Source organism: Octodon degus, unplaced genomic scaffold, assembly GCF_000260255.1.
Source record: "Octodon degus isolate 3935 unplaced genomic scaffold, OctDeg1.0 scaffold00167, whole genome shotgun sequence".
Taxonomy (NCBI): Eukaryota; Metazoa; Chordata; class Mammalia; order Rodentia; family Octodontidae; genus Octodon; species Octodon degus.
Genome location: NW_004524743.1, coordinates 3,342,378 through 3,367,209, shown reverse-complemented (window position 1 = coordinate 3,367,209; position 24,832 = coordinate 3,342,378). Strand labels below are relative to the sequence as shown.

Sequence of the window (24,832 nt, the reverse complement as noted above, 5' to 3'; positions counted from 1 at the left end):
CCAGGATGGCAACTCATGGTGATTTTCCTGCTGCTTCAGCTTCCAGAATGCTGGGATTACAGGCATGTGCCTGTTTTTGTTTTTGTTTTATTGTAATTTTTCTCAGTACATGTTTATGTATGAGTGATTACATTCATGATGGGCAGTTGATACATATATATATCTGAAGACCTTTTTTTTTAATTTTATTTTATCTGAAGACCTTTTTTATGTTCCCCTCTTCTCCTACCCTTCCGTGCTATAAAAAACTTACTTTGAGAATTGTGAAATGAAAGACAATTATTTTAAAAATTTCCTTATTTTGTTTCTGGGGATTGAACCCTAGTGATCCCAGGGCCGTGTGCATGCTAAGCCTGCGTGTTCTACTGAGCTGTATACCTCACACCCTGCAAGGCAATTTTTAAAGATAGCCTGAGGGAAAGGGAAAGCCAATGCAACAATTCAAATTCTAATTAACATTTTTGTTTTTTCTTTCTTTTTTTCAGAACCTGGGATTGAACTCAGGCCCTTGCGCTTGCCTGAGCTATCTCCCCGGGCTTCTTTTGCTTTTTTGAGACAGGGTCTCACTGTGTAGCCCAGGCTGGCCTTGAACTCATGATGTTTCTCCTGTCTGAAAGTGCTGGTATCCCAGGCGTGTGCCACATGCCCTGCTACAATAGCAACTGAAGAAGAAGCATATGTCCAGCTGGGCGTGGTTGTGCATGCCTTCAGTCCCTGCACTTTGGGAGGCTGAGGCAGGAAGACTGCAAGTTCAAGCTCAGCCTGGGCAACTTAGTTCCTTAGTGAGACTGCGTATCAAAGTAAAAAGGAAGGGCCAAGGAGATAGCTCAGAAGACTAAGCGCGAGGGCCTGAGTTCAATTCCTGGTTCCGCCCCCCAAAAAAGGAAAAAGGGGCTAGGAAAAGGGGCTGAGGATGTAGCTAAGTGCTTAGTGTTGAGGATTCAGTCCCTAGTACCACGGGATATGGGGGGAAGTAGCATATATCCAGGTGTGTGTGACATGATAGCTGGACTATTAAGGAGTTGTAGAGGTGGCAGTCACAGTGGCTGCTTCATGACATGAGCAGCTAGCTATATTCCATCTCCCACTGTGTTGGTGCTTTCCATGTAACTCTGGCATGCCTGTTCTGTGGTATTTGGTATATTTCCCATTCTACACTGTAAGTTTCTCAAATGAACTGTTTCAAAATGCACAGTGCTCTCTGTAGCATTCACTGTTCTCAACCCAGGATTCCTCAAGATAATTAACGCCAGACACCCAAAGCTCTTTGCTTCTGTGTTCATCTAGAACAGTATTTGCTATGTATCTATCATGCATGGGAAGGTTGTGAAACAGTGAAATCATTTTCTGCAGGGCTAAGTCCTCTTGGAGAACTGGTTGAGGAAAGTGTGGCAGTTTATGAAGCCCAAATTTTATATTCCCCAAGCCTTCAGTGTTTCATGCCCTGACTGACGTCACTTTTGTTCCTTTGCCATTTTCGTTTTCAATAATAGTTATTGCTATTGTTCCTTTTTTTCTCTTTGTCTTTTTGGTAGCACTGGGTATGAAACCCAAGGCTTCCCAAGACTGGTCAAGTGCTTTACCCTAGAGCTCCTTCATTCCCCTTACTTCTTATACTTGTTTGCTTACTGCAGAGCACTCTTAAACGCTTGTATTTATTTTTGTATAATTGATAGTGAGGCGAAAAGGACTAGAGTAACTTTTTAGAGCAGGCTTAAACTGTATATTCACTCTATTTTAAATCTTTCTAAAGAAATGTTTTTATTGTTCTAAAAGGTGTATTTTTTTTTTTTTCCTTTTTTTTGCAGAACCGGGGATTGAACTCAAACTCTTGCGCTTGACAGAGAAGCACTTATCCTACTGAGCCATCTCCCTGCCCCTATTCTAGATTAGGTTTTTTTTTTAAATGTATTGAGTACAGGGTCTACAGGGTCTCACTACACAGATCGGACTCATAGTGATTCTCCTATCTTCAGTCTCACAAGCACTGGGATTACAGGTGCATGTCACCATGCCCAGTCTCAGTCACTGTCTCAGTGTGCCCTGGGAGTGGGGCCAGCTAGATTAGATCTATTGAGTATACTGTTACTAATCAAAAGCTAGTAATTTAATATGTTTTTTTTTTCAAGAAATATTATCACATGTATCTAATTTTGATTCCTTTCTCCTATGAAATTATGCAGGAGACAAAGCATTATTTAACTGTGAACCTTACCACTCTTCGAGTATGGTGTTATGCTTGCAGTAAAGAAGTATTTTTGGACAGAAAATTAGGAACCCAGCCTTCATTGCCTCATGTAAGACAACCTCAGCAAATACAAGAAAACAGTGTCCAGGTAATCTAAATTCATTTAGTTAAGCTACCAAATATTTATTTATTTATTTATTTTTTATTTAGTATTTTATTTTATTTTATTTTATTTTTTTTTCAAAGTTTTATTGACAAACAGATAGCAATGAGACAGTTTCAAATCAAATCGGAAGGACAGTTTCAACAAATAATACACTGCATATATTCTTCTTAGTGGTTAATTGCTGTACAAGATGCGGACTTGTGATCCTATTTACAAACACCATTAGAACAAATCATTCTATTCATTAAGAGAATGCAACTATATATCCCAACCTCTTTGAATACACAGATACAAAATGGACATTCATCGGTATACCCCATTTTTTCTAAGTTCCGTTATTGAATATTATAGGTGTGTAAACTCAGCAAAATATTCTAAAAGAGTCCAGTAGCCTATAATAGCATTGGGTCTTATATTTAACTGGCAATGTCAGAAATTATTGACCTGAGTCCCCCACAGCTCAACTTAACAGCATGGCTTTATTTCTTATATTTTGACTTCATACTTTTCTACTGGATGGTTAAGACCAAGGTAAAGCAGGACCTATGCAAGAAGAGTTGTAGCTTTTTGGTCTGAGAAGGTCAGTGAAATGCGCTACCAAATATTTAGATAATGATTTCAGAATTTTTTTCATGTGATTGAAATTTATGTATTATTAATTTTCTGAGTGCCTGTACCAACCCCCTGTATTGACATTAATTAATTAGTAATTGAAATTTAAAAGGGAATCTTGCCTCGCCTAATACACTTGAAGTATAAATGTGTCAGTCCTGCTTGTCCCTGTCCCCGTGTGGCACAGTGATGGATTAGGGTGACATTGAAATTCTCTGAAGGTGAAAAGACACCTAGTACATTGTAAAAACTTTTGTAAAAAGTGGTTTAAATATATTTCTCTTTTTCTAGCAAATTTGATTGTTGATGTGGTGGCCTTTTTTTTTGGTGGAACCAGGGATTGAACTCAGGCCCTTGTGCTTGCCAGGCAAGGGCTTATTCTACTGAGCCATCTCCCCGGCCTCTGGCCTTCGTTATAGGGAGTGGCAGGTACTAATTGAGTGTCCTTTTCTCCTCTACTCCCCCTCCACTCCTGTTTGTATCACAGTAAATATCTTCCTAATTATTGAAAACCAGATAGAATAAGACCACATCAGTCTTAAAGATATTTCTTTTGTTGCAGCAAGAGACTTACAAAACATGTATAAGCTTGGAAGATTGAGCACTTCATTTTTATTTTATTTTATTTTTTTTGTGGAACCAGGGATTGAACTCAGGCCCTTGCGCTTGCCAAGGAAGCGCTTATTCCACTGAGCCATCTCCGCAGCCCGATTGAGCACTTTAATTTTAATACATTTCTAATCATATTAAAATAGGATACAAAGCCAGACAGAGTGGTGCACTCCTGTAATTCCAGCACTGGGGAGGCTGGGGCACTAGGAATTGCTATAAGTTCAAGGCCAGCCTGAACTACATAGCCAGACCCTATCTCAAAAAAAAGAAAGGAAATTACAATAGCTAGGTAACTGCTAGCTTCTTCTGATTATCATTTGGTCAGATTTAATTAGCAGTGAGGTTTCTTTTCTCATGTGTATTATAAAAAATCACACTGTGTTTCTGTACTTGTTCTTTGACCTGAATTCATAGTTTTCTGTCATCTTCATAATACATTTCTGATCCTACACACAAACAACTTTGCTTGGCTTGTATGTACTGTATAACTTAAGGTGGCTAGATTTTAAACAAAGAATATTTGTTGGATTTTTGGTTTCATAGTTGAGTGGCTTTAGTTAGTAATTACCATTACCATTTCTTCCAGTGCTGCTTATCATTCACAAATGTGCTTAGTAATTTTGGAAGTCTTAATAGAATGCTATATGTGGAAATAGTTTTTGCCAGGCATGGTGGTGCACACTTGTAATCCTAGCACTTGGGAGGCTGAGGTAGAAAGATTGTTCTGAATTCAGGGCCACCCTGGGCTAAAAAGTGACTTCAAGGGCAGTCTACAGTACATAGTGAAACCCATCTTAAAAAGACTTAAAAAAGAAAATTATTTTTTCAATGCTCTTGCATTAACAAAAGTATGGTGTGATAATTAAAAGTTCAGCTATATAAGGAGCTGATATATAAAGGGAAAAGGTTATAGCATTACCTTTTTTTTAAGTTGGTTTTTTTTTTTTTTTTTTTTTTTTTTTTTTTTTTTTTTTTGTGGAACCGGGGATACAGGGTCTCACTATGGAGACTGGTAGGAATTTTTTTTTTTTTTTTTTTTTGAAACTGGGGATTGAACTCAGGCCCTTGTGCTTGCCAGGCAAGTGCTTATTCTACTGAGCTGTGTCCCTGGCCCCTCACTATGTAGATTGGACTTGTAGTGATTCCCGTTTTCAACCTCCCATGTGCTGCGATTATAGGCCAGCACTACCACGCCCAGTCTCAATCCCAGTATCAGTGCATCCCAGGGGCAGGGCTGGCACACTGGGGATCAAAGACCCGACCCCTATGTTGCCTAAGCGTGCGCTTTAATCTGCTGAGCTATTTGGCCAGCCCTTTTTTTTTTTAAGTTTTTGATAAAGAATTTTGCTGTGTGTTCCAGCTGGTCTTTGTGATATGGCCAGTGTGACTTCAAATTCAAGACAGTCTTCCTGCCTTTGCTTTTCAAATGCTGGAGTTGTAGTTGTGTGGCACCACACCCAGCTAGCATCATTTTCTAAAGAAAAATAAATTCACAGTGAAGCTCATTCTGTATGATTTATATGCACTAAGAAAAATAGAACAGAGGAAAAGATTGTTGAGATGTGATGTCACTGAATTCAATAGTTGTTGAGTTTAAGTTTTGTAAATTTTTTTTTTTTACATTTATTCATTTATTTGTGTGTGTGTGTGTGTGTGGCCAGCTCAGCCCACCGGCGGGCGGGGCTGGCTGGCATGTGGTGCTGGGGGATCGAACTGTAGTCCCTGTGCTTTGCCAAGCTTGTTCCAAGTAGGTGCTTTAGACCACTGAGCCATCTCACCAGCCCCGAGTTTTAAGTTTTGAAGTCGGTTGTAGGGGATGGTGATATACCTCAGTGGCTCGAATGCCTGCCTGGTAAGTGCAAGGTCCTGAGTTTCATTCCTGGTACCAAAAGAAAAAAAGGTCAGTTGTAAAATGTGGCTTCTTATTAAGCACAAATATTCATAAAGCCAAGGTTATATGCTATGAGAGTAGTTGCTGACAGGTTCTTAGAGTTGACATCTACGATGACATCTATTAATGACTTTTATTAATGACATCTATTAATAACTATTATAATACCGATGTTATATAAGTTTAAGATGTTTTAAATTTACTCAGTTATATGCTTTATTTTGGTATTAAGGATTTTAAAATACCTAGTAATACAACATTGAAAACTCCTTTGGTTGCGGTATTTGATGATCTGGACATAGAAGTGGAAGAAGAAAATGAACTTAAGGCAAGAGGTAAAAGAATTCTCTTGTGTAACACTCCTTTGTTTGGTACTGCCCATTTCTTCAGGAAACCATGTAATATGAGCATTTCCAAGTCTGGAAGTGAAAGGGAATCCAGATAATAATAACAAAATAGAACCAAGAAATCTGATCCAGTTTAATTGTATTTTCAGTTAAAGCAAACTTAGAGTTTCTCTGATGTTGCTGTACAAAGCTGGATCCTAGTTACTCTTAGCAACTGAGCTTTCTGGAGCTTCGCTACATTTGCGGGGCTTCCACCCTCTCATCTGCGTCTGTCAGTGATGGAGGCCAGGGAGGGGAATAGCAGAATTTCCAAGGACCACATTCACTTGGAGAAGGAAACCTCTAATTCTCACAGGCTGCTGCCCTGCGGCTCCCCCATTCTCGGTTCCCACGCTGTGAATCAGTGTGTTAGGATTCTCCACGGTTCTTAGTATAAACTTTACTTTTCTCAATTTTTATTAGTACATTTGCAGTACGTAATGGTCACATTGCTCATGGGGAGTTGATACATGTACCTAACACATCCTAATTCTTTTTTCATCCCCTTCCCAGTATAAAATTTTATAAAATCTTCTGTTTTATAATTGATAGAGAGGGTATATATTTATTATGTTAAATATCTGGGAATTAACACTTTTTTTTTTAATATTTATTTATTTATTTTGTGTGTATGTGGCCAGCTCAGCCCACCAGGGGGCTGGGCTGGCTGGCATGTGGTGCTGGGGGATTGAACCGCAGTCCCTGTGCTTTGCTTAGCCTAGATTGTTCCAAGTAGGTGCTTTAGACCACTGAGACATCTCACCAGCCCAGAATTAACACTTTGGTATGAAATTAACATTCCTAGGGGTAACATATAGTTTGTTTTATTATTATTTTTTAAATTTTATGCAGTTGGTGTAGGATCTCACTATGCAGCTTGTACTTGTAGCGATCCTCCTGCTTTCAGCCTCCCCAGCACTGGGTTTACAGGCTTGCACCACCATTCCTGGACTGGGTTCAGCGTGCCCTGGAGGTGGGATTGGCGCAGCATTTGGGACTGAGGATCAAACCCTGTTCCCTGTGCTTGCTGAAGCAGGCACTTAGTCTGCTGAGCTATCTCACCAGTCCTAATGTGTATATATATATATATATATATATATATATATACATTAATTTTTTTTTAAAATTTTATTTACTTATTTGTGTGTGTGTGTGTGTGTGTGTGTGTGTGGCCAGCTCAGCCCACCAGGGGGCGGGGCTGGCTGGCATGTGGTGCTGGGGGATTGAACCATGGTCCCTGTGATTTGCTAAGCCTGTTCCAAGTAGGTGCCTTAGACCACTGAGCCATCTCACCAGACCCCCAATATATATTTTATATGATTATGATTTTAGTCTTTTAATTTAGCTTGCAGTATTTATTGAAAACTTATTGTTACTGTTAAGCTGTTTTCTCAGATGTTGAAGTTTCTGGACAGTGCATATAGCTCAGTAATACAGAACTTACTTAGCATGTGCTAGGCCCAGGGTTTTATCCTCAGCACTGAAGAAGGGGATGGAGGTATATTTAAATTTTGCCTTGTTCCAAGTTCAAGGAGCTTTCTAATTTTATTTTTGAAATGTTTTTCATCTTTTTTACTCCCTAGTACTAGAGGTTGTATTTTGGGACATCTGCATTCCCAGCCCATTTTATTTTTTATTTTGAGGCAGGGTCTTGGATAAGTTGCCCAGGCTGGACTAGCACTAGTGATTTTCCTCCTCAGCCTCTCTAGTGGCTGGAATTACAGGTGTAGGTTACCGTCCCTCAGCTCTGTCTTGTGGTTGTGCTGGGGATTTATCCTAGGGCGTGGTACATGCTGAATGCTGTACCACTTAGCTCCATCCTCAGTCCTTATTTAATAATGCAGTAAACTGATGAAAGTGAATTTGAAAATGTAATAGAAGAGGTAATTGTCCAGTGGCACCTTTATTGTATTAGCTTGACTCATAGAAATTTGATGCTGTATAAATGGAATGCCAATAGTTTCTTATGAAAGAAACTATTCGGAGTAACTCATCTTGCTTTCAGGATGTTGAAATGAGAAGGAAAAAGATGTTTGTGTATTATTTGTCATGATAAAGAGGTTTTTTGTTTTTGTTTTTTTTTACATTTGCACCAAACTATTTTCTTATAGTACTTAAACTCTGCTTATCATTGAAAAAATGTTTCAATTAGTACTCTTTAAAAATATTTGTTCTTAATCCCTGATTCACAAAAAACAAACAAAAAACAAAAAACTTGTTCTTGGGCCAGCCAGATAGCTCAGTGGATTGATCCCACGTGTGCCTTGCTGACTCCGCTCCGGGACAGCTGAGAAGGGAGATTGAGACTGGGCGTGGTGGTGTGTGCCTGTAATCCCAGCACTTGGGAGGCTGAAAAAACAGGAAGATCACTACGAGTCCCTGTAGTGAGACCCTGTAGACTCTGTACTAAGTACATTACAAACAAAACAAAACAAACTTGTTCTTAGTTAAAATTAGGAAAGATTATTCTGTAAATCTCAGGTTTAACTAACTCATCTGTGGTAGGTATGCATTTATTTATTTAATTACTTTATTTTGTGGTCTAGGGATCAGACTCTTGAATATGCTAAGCAAGTGCTCTGACCACTGAGCTACATTCCGAGCCCTGAACTAACTAGTTCTTGAAATTAACTAAAGCTCAAAAATTTGGAGATTGCAAATGTGACTTTCTGAGTTGTTTTTTTATATATATATATAAATTTGTGCTGGGGATTGAACCCAGGGCCTTATGCACAGTAAGCACTTATTTCACTATCAAGCTATACCCCATATTTTCATATGCTGTTGAGGTGGTGGTGTATGGAGTATTGGGATTGTCTTTGGGGTCTCATACATGTGAGGCAAGTGCTTCCTGTTGTTTTTATTTTTCTTTCTTTTTTTTTTTTTTTTTTTGTATTTTAGGGAAGCGTCTACAGGGTGTAGGGTCTCACTACTGGAGACCCTACACAGGGTGTTTAGGGTCTCACTACTGGATTGGACACGTAGTGATCCACTTGTTTACAGCCTCCCAAGAGCTGGGATTCCAGGCTGCACCATCACGCCCAGTCTCAATTGCCATCTCAGCATACCCAGGGGTGAGGCCAGCACAGCCAGCCCTTATTTTTGTCTTTTTTGAGACAGGGTGTTATTATGCAGAGGGCTGTCTTTGCGCTCACTTTGTAGCCCAGGCTGATCTGGAAACAGTCCTCCTGCCTCAGCCTCCTGAGTGCTGGGATTATAGGTGTGTACCACCAGCCTTGGCTGTTTTTATTTTTGAGACAAGGTCTGGCCTCCAACTTGAAGTCTTTTTGTCTCTGCCTCAGAAGTAATTGGCATCACAGGCGTGTGTCACCACACTAGGCCACAATTGTTGATGTAGTTTTGGAACTATAATACTTAAAAAACTTTCAGAAAATAGAGTCACTTGTATTAAATGACATTTTTCTTGGTAGGTCTTACAGGTTTGAAAAATATTGGAAATACTTGTTACATGAATGCAGCTTTACAAGCACTTTCCAATTGGTAAGTCAAGAAATTAATTTTTGTTTATATATTTTTTAAAGTGACTTTTGAGCTGAAAATCACATGACTGAAGAAGTTGACTTAATTCTTAAAGTAGAGAAGGCAAGAATCTGGCTTATGTTGGGTATGGTATCACACCCCTAAAATTCCAGCATTTGGGAAGTTGAGGCAGGGTTTTGAGTTTGAGACCAGCCTGAACTGTATAGTGAGACCTTATTTCAAAAAGAAGAAGAAGAAAACAAAAAAGAATCTGGGTTAGGCCAGCTGAGGCAAGAGGATTCATGCAAGTTTGAGGGCAGCCTGGGCTACATAAAAAGATGAAGACCAGCCAGAAATACTTAGCAAGATACTGTTTCAAAACAAAACAAAAACAAAAAGCAGAAGATTCTGCATCAGGAGCAACTCACTGTTGCCTTTGTGAGGTTACTGTATATGTCTACAGTTTTCTTAGGTGCTGTTGTTGGCTTAAATGGGAGGTAGAAGTGTGTCTTTTTTTAAAATTTCATGTATTTAGTATAGGCTCTCACTATGCAGCTCGGACTAGCGGTGATCCTCCTGTATTCAGCTTCCCCAGCACTGGGATTACAGGCGTATACACCATGCCTGGTCTCAGTGTCTGGCTCAGCACGCCCGGGGGCAGGGTCAGTGCAGCATGTGCCCTGGATCGAACCTGGGTCTCTGCACTTACCTAAGCTTAGTCTGCTCAGCTATCTCGCCAGCCCTGAGCATGTTATTTTTTTACACACAGAAAATGAAGAACTTGAGCTAATTATTTTTCAAATTACTTTTGGTTTGAGGGCCCATGAAAATACTTTTTTTTTTTTGTAAATTAACTTTAATAAACCTTTTAGGTTTTTGTTTTTAATCATACCAACTAGATATGGTGGGTATTATGTTTAAGTTTAGGTGTATTTACTTAGGAAATTGACTTGACAATGCCTTTTCTACTAAATTTAATTAATTCATTTTTATGTATTTGGTACAGGGTCTTACTACGCATCTCAGACTCATAGTGAGCCCCCTGCTTTCAGCCTCCCTAGCGCTGGGGTTACAGGTGTGCCCCACCATGCCCAGACTCTGTTGCCAGCTCAGTGTGCCGACTGCACTTGCCTAAGCAGGTGCTTAGTCCACTGAGCTATCTTTGTGGGGCTGGGCCCACTGCTTTTTAGATATTTTTGTTTAGACCTCCTCTATTAATACTTTTCCATCAGTACTCTTAGGTTCCACTTAGGTTATGTTCTGTAACCCTGTGGAGAAAGGGGACTCAGGTTTTATTTAATGATCAAAGAACACTTCTTTGAAGAGGTGACGTTTAGTCTGAAATTTGCAGAATGAGTACAAGCTGGCTATGGAAGGGTAGAGAGAACATCTAGGGAATCAGGAATACTTTTTGTAAGCAGCCTTGAATAGGAAGGCGCTTGAGTCTTCTGAGGGCCTGGATGAAACTGGGACAGCAGTGTGGTCATATGGGAGTGAAGGGTGTGGGCCCAGGCTGCAAGGCTGTATTAACAGGTCTTCATCTGCAGTAAAGTGTTTTTACAACAGGGCAGCTAAATGCTCTAGCTTACACCTAAAAAAGATTATCATGGTTGGTGTGTGGATGGTGATTGGAGGAGGAGGAGGAGGAGAACAGAAATTTGAAGGCCAGCTAAGAGACTGTTGTAGTCATGTAGGCAAGGAATATAAATTGTTGAATTGAACCACCAGCAATTAACAGTCCCATATCCTAGAATGTAGAAGGGAGGAAGAGTAAGTTTACTGAAAGTTAAATTTTGTAGGTTTTTTTTTTTTTTTTTTTTTTTTGTACTGGAAATTGAACTCAGGAAAGATAAATTTTGAACATGTTAAATTTAGAATGCTATGATAGCCATCAATCAGTTTGGGCACCTGATATAAGTGGAATTTTTTTTTTTTTTAAATCTTTTTGAGACAGGGTCTCACTGTGTAGTGCAGGCTGTCCCTGAACTTACTTATGTAATCTCAGGCTAGCCTCGAACTCATGGAGATCCTCCTGCCTCAGCCTTCCACGTGCTGGAATTACAGATGTGCACCACCACACCTAGCTCATAAATGGAGTCTAGATGAGCTACTTTTCTCATATAAATTTGGCCATCACTTGCATATGGTAGGAATTTAAGGTTGCCTAAGAAAAAGTGCATACTTGGAAAATAGGACACAGTACAGACTCAAGTCCAGAGGCACCTTTATATTTTGATGTACAAGAGCAGAAAGAGCAAAGGAGGCAGACTTACTAGAGAGGTAAAGAGGCAAGACAGAGATTTGTGTAAGGAGCAAGAGGTGACACGTGCTCCTGAGAGAACTTGCAAGGTGGGAGCTGGATCAGACAGCACTGAGGACCCTGATCTGGCCTGGCCTCATCTGATTTGAGTGTGTTGAGCTTAAGGGTTTAAGGGTTTAAAAAATAAATGTGAAGCTGTAAAGAAAGCAGCAAAAGAGCAGGCATAGGGAGTACATGCTGGCCACTTGTTGAATGATTAGAAGACTGGGCATGGTGGCGCACCCTGTAATCCCAGCTCTTGGGAGGCTGTAAACAGGTGGATCACTATGAGTCATTGAACACCCTGTAGACCCTTCCTTTAACAAAAAAAAAAAAAAAAAAAATTCAGGAATGATTAGAAGTTAATCAGTATTAAGCTTTGATTCTGTTCTTTTTCTGTTTTCCAAATTAGCCCACCGTTGACACAGTTTTTTCTTGATTGTGGAGGATTAGCTAGAACAGATAAGAAACCAGCAATTTGTAAAAGTTATCTCAAACTTATGACAGAATTGTGGCATAAAAGCAGGTATGTACGTAACATATTTACCATTTTTATTATTAAGCAAATAATATAAATACTAACGGGATACAACTTTGTAGAGCTGGAAAAGAGCAGAAGAGAGATTGAGGCAATTAAAGTTGGGGTGCACTACATTTTAAAGTGTTGAAATGAAGAGGTAGAGGACTTATGTGGCCTGGAGAGGTTTAACTTCTGAGTTTCCTACAGGAACCGCATTCTCCCAAAGTGAAAGTCAGCCCATGGGCCCCTTTCTGAATGTCTTCCTGCTTGGATTTGTCTGTGGTAATATTTTTAGGCTGATGGTTATTTGCAGTGATACATTAATTTTGTTTTAGAACTATTTGGACAGTTGTGTCTTTGAAAAACCCTATTGTGGAGCATGATTATTGAGAGGAGGGCAATAGAACCTCAGTAGTAAGGTGTTTGGCGGGCCCCTGAAATGTACAGTGGGGAGTTTGGGATGTGTCCTTGCATGAACACTTTTCGGTTTATCACTTTGAACTGCTTTTAAGATTAAAAAAAAAAAAATTACAAAGATTTATTTTAAAAAATGTTCTCTTTCTCAGGCCAGGGTCTGTTGTACCTACTAATCTGTTCCAAGGAATTAAAACTGTAAATCCAACATTTCGGGGGTATTCTCAGCAGGTCAGTTTATTGCTTTTTGCCCATTATTTTAATAATCTTGAATAAATTTGGAAAATGGTATTATGCTCTTTTGTTTGTGTATTTATTTAATTTATAAATACTTATTATTCCTTGTGTCATTATTGAGAATAGTAACCTTTTATCATATGTATTTATGTTTTTACAACTTTAAATTTTATGTATATTTTTCTAGAAACTTCATAGGTGGGTAAATATGTACATACACACACACATATGTATGTATGTATACTCTAGAGTCCCTCATTGTGAGTTTCACATCGAGAGATAAATTTCTATTTGTATTTCTAATATTTTTGGCTTTCATTTTTAAATTTAATTTTTGAATTAAAAATAATTGAAGCATTTATTTTGAATTACAAAATCCCAATTTTTTTTCACAGTTAAGAAATCATACGAAACTGTATAAATCTAAGAAGTCTTTCTCAGACTCTTTTTTAGCCTTTCTTCCCATTTCTGCTGTTGCTGTGAGTTTGCACCCAGGACCAGGTGAAGGGTGGGAAAGTGGTCGCCACTGAGTGATGACCCCAGCTGCCTGGATTTGGTACAGAGTCTCACTAGGCAGCTCATACTCATAGTGATCCTCCTGCTTTTAGCCTTCCCAGTGCTGGAATTACAGGTGTGTGCCACCACGCCTGGACTTGTCACTGGCTCAGCACGCCTGGGGGCAGGACCGGTGTAGCATGTGTGACTGTGGTTGCTTGCCTAAGCAGGTGCTTAGTGCACTGAGCTATCTTGCCAGCCCTTTGTGTGTGTGTGTGTGATTGGTATCACATGGCAGTTACAGTTGTTGTAGGTTTTGAGTTTTGTTGTTTTTGGTTTCCTTGGTGTGCTTTGGGAATTCAGGGCCTTATGAATACCAGTTAAGTGCTATGCCTCTTAGCTACACTTCCGGCCCTTAGTTATAGTTATAGTTATTTATTTATTTATTTATTGTTACCAGCTTTGTTTATTACTTATTTTTAGTTTATTTTTGAAACAGGGTTTTAACCTTGAACTCATTATGTAGCTTATTTTATTTTTTAATGTATTTAGGACAGGGCAGACAGGGTCTCACTATGTAGATCAGATGCGTAGTGATTCTCCTGTTTTCAGCTTCCCAAGAGCTGGGATTACAGGCATGCCACCATGCCCAGTCTCAATTGCCCTCTCAGCGCACTCTCAGGGGTAGGGCTGGCACAGCACACTGGGGATTGAACCCTATTCACTAAGCTCTGCCTAAGCAGGTGCTTTAGTCTACTGAGCTGTCTAGGCTGGCATATATAGTTTAGTGTGGCCTTGAACTCGCAGTGATCCTCCTATCTCAGCTTCTTTTTAAAACCATTACCTATTCATTCCCTGCATATTGTGTGTGTGTGTGTGTGTGTGTGTGTGTGTGTGTGTGTGTGTGTGGTGTTGGGGATCAAACCTAGGGTCTGGAGCATGCTAGGTAAGTAAGTGTTCTACTACTGAGCTACATTCCATCTCTGTTTGTTTTTATCTTGTGCAGAGTCCTGGGACTCCTAAGGATTTTAATTTAGTGTTTTTGGGGGGTTTTTTTGGTTATGAGCAGAATATATTTATTGAGAGAAAGAAAGCTCCTGTCCCGAGAGAGGGACAGGAGGGAGGGCCCGAGTGGGTAGTTCCCCCTAATTTAGTGTTTTTATTTGGGATTCAGGAATTTGTTTTCTACTTTTGATTCTTTGAGACAAGGTCTTACTGTGTAGTGCAGGCTGGTCTTGAACTTCGTTTATAGGCCAAGCTGGCCTTGAACTCTCAACAACTCTCCTGTGTCAGCTTCCGGAGTGCTTGGATTATAGATGTGTGCCACCATGCACAATTGGGCTCAGGAACTTATATTTTCAATAGCACTTCAGATTGATTAAAGATTTTTAAGTTCAAGAGTGTTAAAGCTTTAACTTAAGCCAATCTGATATGCCATAGTATTTGAATTTAGGACATCTCTCTGAATTGTCACATGAGGCTAATGCTTATATTCACCACCTTATCTTCTATTGTATTAATAGTTTTACTAGTAAAAGCTGATGTTCAGATCATCTTCATTTTATTGAAACTTTTTTTTTTTTTTTTTTGGAGGAACCGGGGATTGAACTCGGGCCCTTGTGCTTGTCAGGGAAGCACTTATTCCACTGAGCCATTTCCCTGGCCCCTTAAGAGAATTCTATTTCTTTCTTTCTTTTCTTTTTTTTTTTTGCGGAACCAGGGATTTGAACTCATACCCTTGCACTTGCCAGGCAAGTGCTTATTCTACTGAGCCATCTCCCCAGCCCCTGAAACTTTTGTTTTATTTACATATCTTTTTTGTGGTACTGGAGATTGAACCCAGGTCCTCATGTATGCCAATATAACCATGCTACCACTGAGCTATATCTCTAGACCTTTTTAAAATTTTGAGATAAGGTTTTACTGTGTTGTGCAATGTAGCTTAAACTCATGAGTCTCCTGTATTAGCAGTCTCAAGTAGTCGGCCATGTACAGTTGTGCACCACCATGCCCGGCTTTAATTATATAACATTTAAAACTTAGTATGTCCAGTCTCTGTAGTGGTGGTGAACCTATGGCATGCATGCGCAGTGGTCTCTTTGTATTATCGAGAGCTCTTAAAGGTTTGCCATTGCTGCTGTAGTGTCTTACATTGTACAAACTGATATTTACTCAGTATAATGCAGTACATTTATGAGTCAGCACATTCTATTCTTCCTTAGTTCCTACTTACATGTGGTAATACTGTGTTGTTGATATATTAGGATGCTCAAGAATTCCTTCGATGTTTAATGGATCTGCTCCATGAAGAACTGAAAGAGCAGGTCATGGAAGTAGAGGAGGATCCTCAAACCATAACTGCTGAGGAGACCATGGAGGATGACAAGAGCCAGTCGGATGTAGATTTCCAGTCCTGCGAATCTTGCAACAGCAGTGATAAAGCAGAAAATGAAAATGGCCCCAGAAGCTTTTCAGAAGATAATAATGAAACAACAATGTTAATTCAGGATGAGGATAACAATTCTGAAATATCAAAAGATTGGCAAAAAGAGAAGATGTGCAATAAGATGAATAAAGTAAATTGTGAAGGAGAATTAGATAAAGACAGAGACTCTGTGTCAGAGATAGTGGACACAAACAACCAGGAAACCGTCAAAGTGCAGATACACGGCAGAACTTCAGGTGCCCATCTCATCACTGGGTCATCAGAGTGATAGTGTTTGTTTGTAGATCACGAGTGCTTAACTGGTTGCTAGTTTTGGAATTTCTAATTAATAGACTTACCGTTTAGCAAAGTTTGCATGTGAGTGTCATTAAATTATGGGCTATGACGATAAGACTTTATGGGTCACTTAATTATGCAAGAAATTCATCCTCTTTTTGAGCTAAACATCCATCAGATGTCTTTTAAAGAGTTATAGTGTAGCATGTTATAAAGGGATCAAGAGATGAAGGGAGGTGAGAGAAGAAGGGAAGGAAAAATAAAAGATAAATTTGTATTACATATATGCAACAACTCCCCCCAGGAATGTAATCATTATGTTGTGTAAACGTGTGCTAATGAAAAAAATTTTAAAATTGGAAAGCAAGCAGTCTAGCAAATTAGACTCTAGAATTTTCCGTTTTATCTTAAGAAATGCTGTTGAGACTTGGGGGGAAAGCAAAATGACCCACATTGCAATTTCCTTATGTACTCTATTGGATGCAGATTGCTGTCACATCTGAGTTGCGTCAGATGTGTTTTAATGTTAACAGTTTAATGAGCCCTGTTATGGTAGATCCTGGTCAGTGTTCCCTTTGAGAAAGAGGAAGTAGTCAAATAAAAGGGTTAAATTATAAAGGTTGTGTGTGTGTGTGTGTGTGTGTGTGTGTGTAGCTTTTTTTTTTAACATTTATTTATTTATTTATTTATTTTGTGTGTGTGTGTGGCCAGCTCAGCCCACCAGGGGGCTGGGCCAGCTGGCATGTGGTGCTGGGGGATTGAACCGCGGTCCCTGTGCTTTGCTAAGCTTAGCTTGTTCTAAGTAGGTGCCTTAGACCACTGAGCCATCTCACCAGCCCCTGTGTATGTGTAGCTTTAAGAGTTGCCTTAATCTGATATTTCTTTTTCCAAAGTACATAAAATTAGACTATGAGAATTTCAAGTTATGTGATGTTTATTTGTTTTTTGGTTGTAAGAGACAGTGTCCCTATGTAGTTCAGCCTGGTCTTGAACTCACTATGTAACCAAGGCTTGAACTTCTAATCCTCCTGCCTCAGCTTCCCAAGTGGTGTGATTACAGGCAAGACTACCAGGACTTGTGTAGGTGTGTGATTTTTAAGTGGCTGACAAACAAGTTTATCTTCTATAATTAGAGAAGAGTGAGTGCTGCTAAATTGTTTAGGTACTCGAATAAATACGAAGTTCTTTCTAGTGGAAGAATATTTCTTAGTCTAAGGAGGACTTGTGTTTCTTCTGTGTGAGGAGAATTAGAAATGTAAGGCTCTTCTGGAAGTTGCTTGCTTAATCAGTAACTGTTTGAAGTGGTGGTGCTAAGAGGCAGCCTGGATTGCTTTCTAGCTCTTCCTTGGTAAGAAGCCCAGATGCGCAAGGGCCTGAGTTCAATCCCTGGTTCTGCAAAACAAAAACAAAAACAAAAACAAAAAACCCCAGATAACCTGAGTAAGAGACATGCAGGTTACTACTTAGTAGTGTGTTGTTCTTACACATCGCAACTAGACAATGACCTTAGTCAGGGGTCTGAGCTTTTATGGTTTTTAAAGTCTTGATGAAAAAGTGTTATTGAGACCATATGATGCGCAAATCCTAAAATATTTACTGTCTGACCATTTATAGGAAAAACTTCAAGTCCTGATGTGGATATATTTTTTTGCCTTTTAGAAAATCATAGTTTTGCACTTCCAGTGTTATGTAGCTTTATTTAGTAGTGGCTGACATTGAAAAATGCCTGTGAAAATGATTTTACATTGTCTGGAAAAATCCTGTAAATATTGTGTTTCAAAGTCTTTTATGAAGTTTTATTTTTTATCTTTTAATGCATTTGGGTCTCACTATGCAGCTCGGACTTGTAGTGATCCTCCTGCTTTCAGCCTCCCCAGCACTGGGATTATAGGCATGACCACCACGCCTGGATTTGGTGGCTGGCTCAGCACGGGGCTGGCATGGCATGTGGTGCCAGGGGTTGAACCCCAGTCCCTGTGCTTGCCTAAGCAGCACTTAGTCTGCTGAGCTAACTCACTGGCCCATGAACAGTTTTTTTCCATTGAAATACTCATTGAGCATAACCTCTTGCTTTAGAATCCAGGTTAGTGGAGCTGGGGAGATGGCTCAGTGGAATAAGCACTTCCCTGGCAAGCGCAGGGGCCTGAGTTCAATCCCCGGTTCTGCCCAAAAAAAAAAAAAAGGATAGAATCCAGGTTAGGCCATAAGGATCTAACAACAAATGATCAAAATAGCTCTCATGGAACTCTTGCTTAATTTATTTCATAATTAATTCTGTAAAGATCTTTTCCTTTTGAAAAGGTATTTCTTTTTTGTCACAGTAAGAACATTTGTAATTATTTTATACCTGAATGTCCTGTTTGATTTTGATTTGTATGTTAGTGTGGGAGAAAAATTTCTTTCTTCTACCGAAGAAAAGGAAAACAAAACTCCTGGGGTGGGGAGTTAGCTCAGTGGCTGAGCCCTTAGGAGCATGTGGGAGGTTCTGAGTTTCATCCGTGGCACAGCAGAGAGAATGAACAAGAAAGGGGGTGAGGCAGCTGTGGTGGGGGACAGACAGTGCCCAGCACATACTCCCTGGGGAGGTGCAGGTCATAGGGTTCATGGTAGTGTGGTGAGCATGGCAGCCCCGTATGGGAACAACTACGTAAATAATCCACGCCTGGATGTAGCTGATATATGTGCTCTTGAAGCTAATCATCTGGATGCTATTTTTAAAACTCCCAAATTTAGACAATATCCTTTTTGGCTTTATTTCCTCGCTTCCAGAATTGCTTACAGCAGAAATATGTCAGAAGTATCCACCTGGATGTCATGGTTATTTTGTTTAGCAAGTACTTTGTTGATCATATTTTTCCTCTGACATTTGTTAATATGAACTATGTTCAGAATATCAAATTAAGCAGCCTTATTTGGACATATGGGATGGTTTGGCTTTTTTTGTTTTTTTCTCATTACTGGGGATTGAACTCAGGACCTTTTGTTTGCCAGGCAGGCACTTATGCTGCTGAGCTATATCCGTGGTCCTAATAGTTTTACTATTTAAGGTAACAATACAAATTTTAATTATTACAGAATATATCACTGATGTCCATTTGAATGAACTGTCTACACCACAGATCCTTCCATCAAACGATGGTATTAATCCACGTTTATCAACAAGTCCTCCTAAATCAGGCAATTTGTGGCCAGGATTGGCACCCCCACACAAGAAAGGTAAGAAGTTTTCCTTCCATAAATTCCTTTGCTTTGCGTTGTAGTTTAGAATGTGATATTTTATAATTTAAAATGTTAATTATGAAATAATATTCTTTAAAAACAGTGTTAGAATTTTATACAACCATGATTTAAAAAAATTTTGAAAGCTGGTTGTGGTGGTGCATACCTGTAATCTCAGCAGTTGGCAGGCTGAGGCAGGAGGACCACTGTGAGTTCCAGGGCAGCCTGGGCTGCATAGTGAGTTCAAGGCCCCCTGTCTCCCAGAAAAAAAATAATAAGGAGCTATTTACAAATTATGTAGCTGACAACTTATATCCAAAATGTATATAAAGAATTTTCAGTAATGGAATCCTATGCCAGGCATGATGGTGTATACTATAAATTGCAGTACTCTAGGAGGCTGAGACAGAAGGACTACAAGTTCAGCCCCAGCTTGGGCAGCTTAGCACTTAATGAGAATCTGTCTCAGTATTAAAAAAGGCTGGAGCTGCAACTTAATGCAAAGGCCCTTCGTTTAGTCCCTAGTACCACAAAAGAAAGAAAAAATCCTTTCATCATGTAAAATAAAGCCTTACTTGTGCACAAAACAAGTAGTTACTGTGAGGTAAAAATGAGATGGAATTGTTTATTCTCAATCTTTCTCCTTCTCACTTTCTAATCTTGCTACCTCTTTTGACCTGCAGAACATAAGTAATATTGTAGTGATGTATCTAGAATCAACACTTTGCAATTAAAAAATATTTGAATATTGTGCTAAATCAGAATTCTTTCATTTTCCCTTATGTATGTGTATAGTGACCAAGAATCATAAGTACATGTTGTAAAAACAAAATCACCTTAGCCTTTTCTCACTGGTTTAACTGTTTAATATAATGTTCTTCAAGGGTATTTTGAAATTTTCTCTCCAGCAGGATAATCTTTAATGTTAAAGATTGTAGACAAAAATGGTAATGGAACTATGTGCCTTTTAAAAAAAAATGTTCTTTGCTTGTTTTTCAATCTTAGCCCAGTCTGCATCTCCAAAGAGAAAGAAACAGCACAAGAAATACAGAAGTGTTATTTCAGACATATTTGATGGAACAATCATTAGTTCAGTACAGTGTCTGACTTGTGATAGGGTAAGTATGAGGGAATTATAATACATACAGTTTCTGCCAACTACTCTTTAAAATCTGAAAAATGGTATGAAAGATTTAATTCCTTCCTATTGCTATTATTGGTCACACATACATTCTTGTATTTGAATCAATATAAATTGACTCTAAGAGCAAAATTAGCTTTTTTGTATTAGTAGCATTCTTTATAAAGGGTTGATCTTGTCCTGCCCTTAGACAGACATAAATTACCAGGGGGAATTACTTGCCGCCTCCTCTATTTTGATTACAAGTAAAGGTGAGAGGTTGCTCAGCAACAGGAATCGTTAACACACATATTCTCCCAAGGCTAATAAAGCATGCTGGGAAACTAGCTATTCACAGGCACAAGACAGTAAACATATCTCTCACATTTGGTTTTACTTAATGGCTTGTAAAGATATGTCATGCTAAGATTAGGGCTCAGATAGTAAAGGTCAAATTCATAGGCAAAACCAAGGACAGAAATTAAAATAATGTATTCTTTAGTATCATTTTTTAAAATCCTTCAAAATTTCTTATCTTTTCTTAATTATTAAAGTTTAACTTTAGTGAGGTAATGAATATAATTAATGAATATGAAATGACATCTTAAAAATAAGTTTTCAGTTGTATTATACTCTTAAATCTAAGAGTGTTCAATAGGGTGATTTTATAGTAGATTATTTGGGGCTTGGGACACAGCTCAGTGGTGCAGGACTAACCTAGCTTGTGCAGAGCCCAGGGTCTAATACCCAGGGGAAGCCCCCGCCCAATTGTTCAGCTGAGCGTGGTGGCGCAACACTTGTAATTCCAGTTACTCCAGAAGCTGAGGCAAGGAGATTGCAAATTTGAGGTCTCCCTAGGCAACGGAATGAGATCTTGTCTCAAAATTTAGGAAAATAAAAAGGGGTAGAGATGTAGTGAAGGATTTACCTGGGATCAGTCTTCCATACCACACACACAAAAGTAAGATACTTGTTATACACAGATGTTTTCAGCTTCAGTCATGTGCTGCATAACAGTGTTTCAGTCACTGCCAGACGGCATGTATGACAGTGGTCCAGAAAGACTGTCCTAATGACATTATTGGTGTCTTGGTTTGTGTGAGTACTTGTAGTTTGCACAGTGATGAGATTACCTGACACCATGCATTCTCATAACGTCTCCCTATTGTTAAATAGTGCATGACTGTTTAAAATTTTATGCTAGGTTTTGTGTCTTCTCTCCTTTTTAAGCAACATTTAAAAGCTATCATCAGGCTGTAGTCCCAGCCACTTGGGAGGCTGAGGTGGGAAGATCACTACTGCCTAGGGTTTCAAGATCGGTTCAGACAGCAGAGCAAGAGCTCGAGTTGAGGATCCAGTGGCACTCCATCCTGGCTACGTGGGAACTGTGCTGTGGCACTGGATAGTGTTTATGTGAAGATTAAATCAGAACTAAGTTTATTTTGCTTATTATAACATGCTTTGATCTTTGGTTTCTACCACCTAGCCTTATAAATGTGTTGGATCATTTTTGTCTTATTTTTAAAACACAAAACAATTTTAGGTGTCTGTAACCCTCGAGACCTTTCAAGATCTGTCCTTGCCAATTCCTGGCAAGGAAGACCTTGCCAAGCTGCATTCGTCAAGTCACCCAACGTCTATAGTCAAAGCAGGATCCTGTGGCGAAGCCTATGCTCCACAAGGCTGGATAGCTTTTTTTATGGAATATGTGAAGAGGTATGTATTTATTTTCTTTGTTTTGATTGATTTCTAAAGCTGTTGTTTCTGCTGTACTGGCAGAACACTTCCTTTTTCTTTCTGTCAATAATGTTTCAGGTTTGTTGTCTCATGTGTTCCTAGCTGGTTTTGGGGTCCAGTAGTAACCTTACAAGATTGTCTTGCTGCCTTCTTCGCCAGAGATGAACTAAAAGGTAAGAATAATAATCTTTCTGACTCTGAATTAGTGTAGGTGATTAAGAAACTGAATTTTAAGACAGTTTGCGTAGCATTTGTTCATACTCACATAGTGCCATACTACTGTGGTAGTAGTAATACAATAAGGAAAATTGGCTGGGCATGGTGGCGCATGCCTGTAATCCTAGCATGGGGGAGGTTAAGGCAGGAGAATCAATGTGAGTTCAAAGCCAACCTAGTCTTTAAAATGAGTTTAAGGCCAGCCTGAACTGCATAATGAAACCCTGTCTCAAAAAGACCAAAATAAAAACAAGAAAAATCATCCTCTGAAAGAATACAGATTCCCATAGTATCAGACAATGTGTCTTAAAGCTTTTCAAAATTAAAAGAAGACAAAACCAAATCACTGGCATTTTTTTGTATCTGCAATTGTCTGTGAACTTCTCCTTATCATTTAAGAACTTTCCCTTTTTTCACGTGTCTACTACCTTGCTTGAACATATACCAGGCTGTTAGTAAATTTTGTTCCGTTAATAAATTAAAGATGTTATTTGAGATGTTCTTTTTCTAAATTTTTTTAATTTTTGAGACAGGGTCTTGCTCTGCAGTTCAGGCTGATCTTGAACTCACAACAGTCTTCCTGCCTCAGCCTTCCGAGTGCTGGGATTAGGGGCATGTACCACTACGCCCAGCTGAGATGGTGTTTTTATGGTTGAAAGTAGAGGGAGGAAAAAGGTGTTATGAACAGAGACAGAAAGTGAACGGTTTTACTGTGCCAGCCTGTGGGACAATCAGAGAATTCCAGAACCAGAAGAAAGCACTGTGAGAGGAATGACTTGATCTGTTCTCTTTGCAGGTGACAATATGTACAGTTGTGAAAAATGTAAAAAGTAAGTGACACAGTGCTTTTAATTGCACATTTTGTATTTTTCTCAGTTATTTGAGTTTAGCATTTGGAATTACACATGACAGTATATTTAGAAAAATATAGACCAAAAAGTTTTGTCCTAGTAATTACAAAAGATTTATTTAGTAAAACAAACGAGGCAAAAATTTTAACAAATGTGATAGGCTTATAAAAATATGTATATTTTTAGTCAGTGAATATGAGTTTGTATTAAACATTTTCTAAAGTAAGGTAAAATTCTCCATCCAATTATTGTTACTAAGAAGCCACATTCTTCATAAAATTCAGAAAGGTTGCCAACTCTGATGCTGACTGATGTTATTATTACAGGACCGTTAGATCTGATTTTGTTGGTATCTACTGATTGCTATTTCTGTCTTGTAATAAATTCAGACATAATGTCTCTTGGTGGTAAGTCACAAAAAATGATAGATTTTATAAAGATAATAATTATTATTACTATTCTGAGGACTAAATCTAAGGCCTCATGTGTTAGAGGAGTTCTCTAGTACTGCACTCCATCTCCCAAAGCCAATGTTTTGTTTTGTTTGAAATAGGATCTTGCCAGCCCTTTTGGAGCACACCTATAATCCCAGCACACTGGAGGCTCAGGCAGGATCATTGTGAATTTGAGACTAACCTGAGCTACAGAGTAAGCTCAAGTCCAGCCTGAACTGCATAGAGACCCTGTCTCAAAAAGACAAAAAAAAAAACAAACAAAAAAAAAACAGGGTTTCTGTACTCCAGGCTGACCTTGAACTCATTATTTAGCATAGCCTGGCTTCAAGTTCATAATCCAAATGCTGAGATTATAGGTGTGCACCATGGTGCCCATGATAGATACTTTTTGAAGAAGAATTAGCTGAAAAAATTTCAGAATCTCTGTAACAGAAAAATAATGGCCTTCTGGTAAGATTGAGAACACCAATCCAGACTTGTATTATTCAGGGTTAGTAATACCCTACCTTAATGTGCAGCTGTTGGTCCTTGTCATGACATAAAGGAATGGTTAACTATTTGGTCAATGAAGGTAAAAAGCTGCCTGGTACTTTTAGTTTAACTCTGATATTTCTTTGTTGATTTTTTTCTTTGGTTGATCTATTTTTGAAAATGTGTATTTTTCTTTATGTATTTAGTACAGGGTCTCACTACGCAGCTCAGACTTGTACTGATCCTCCTGTTTTCAGTTTCCCCAGCACTTGCATTAGCCCGGTCTTGGTCTCAGTGGCCAGCTCAGCCCACCCTGGAGGCGGGGCTGGCATGGCATGTGGTGCTGGGATTGAACTGCAGTCCCTGCACTTGCCTAAGCAGGTGCTGTAGTCTGCTGAGCTATCTTACCGGTCCTGGATTTTGCTTCTTGATCCATTCTGCAAGTCTGTTTCTTTTGATTGGTGAATCGAGATTGGTGAATTTACATTGATGGTTACAACTGATATGTGTTGGCCTATCTTATATTATTTTCCTCTTGTTGGTACTCTGTCTTTTCTGTTTGATTGCTTCCCCTGCCTGATTGTTTTTTTCTATTTGTGTTCTTGGAATTTGAGTCTTCATTGTTTTTTTCTAAAATATCCTTGTGGGGGGCCAGGGAGATGGCTCAGTAGAATAAGCACTTGCCTGGCAAGCACAAGGGCCTGAGTTCAATCCCCTGAATCCCCTGTTCTGGGATATATA

At 39.0% G+C, this 24,832-nt stretch overlaps 1 protein-coding gene across 3 annotated transcripts in view; it reads left to right on the top strand.

The window, feature by feature from the left end:
• Usp33 (ubiquitin specific peptidase 33) overlaps nucleotides 1–24,832 on the top strand; it is a 69,688-nt gene that overhangs the window by 19,619 nt on the left and 25,237 nt on the right. For 2 of the 3 annotated variants that reach the window (XM_023703269.1, XM_023703270.1), the window contains exons 5-15: nucleotides 2,184–2,336; nucleotides 5,702–5,804; nucleotides 9,287–9,356; nucleotides 12,047–12,160; nucleotides 12,721–12,799; nucleotides 15,565–15,982; nucleotides 19,098–19,238; nucleotides 20,241–20,359; nucleotides 21,905–22,077; nucleotides 22,177–22,271; nucleotides 23,111–23,144. In XM_023703269.1, the coding sequence (XP_023559037.1) occupies nucleotides 2,184–2,336; nucleotides 5,702–5,804; nucleotides 9,287–9,356; nucleotides 12,047–12,160; nucleotides 12,721–12,799; nucleotides 15,565–15,982; nucleotides 19,098–19,238; nucleotides 20,241–20,359; nucleotides 21,905–22,077; nucleotides 22,177–22,271; nucleotides 23,111–23,144 (1,499 nt within the window). The remainder of the gene's footprint in view (nucleotides 1–2,183; nucleotides 2,337–5,701; nucleotides 5,805–9,286; nucleotides 9,357–12,046; nucleotides 12,161–12,720; nucleotides 12,800–15,564; nucleotides 15,983–19,097; nucleotides 19,239–20,240; nucleotides 20,360–21,904; nucleotides 22,078–22,176; nucleotides 22,272–23,110; nucleotides 23,145–24,832) is intronic. The other variant, XM_023703271.1, reaches the window with a different exon arrangement.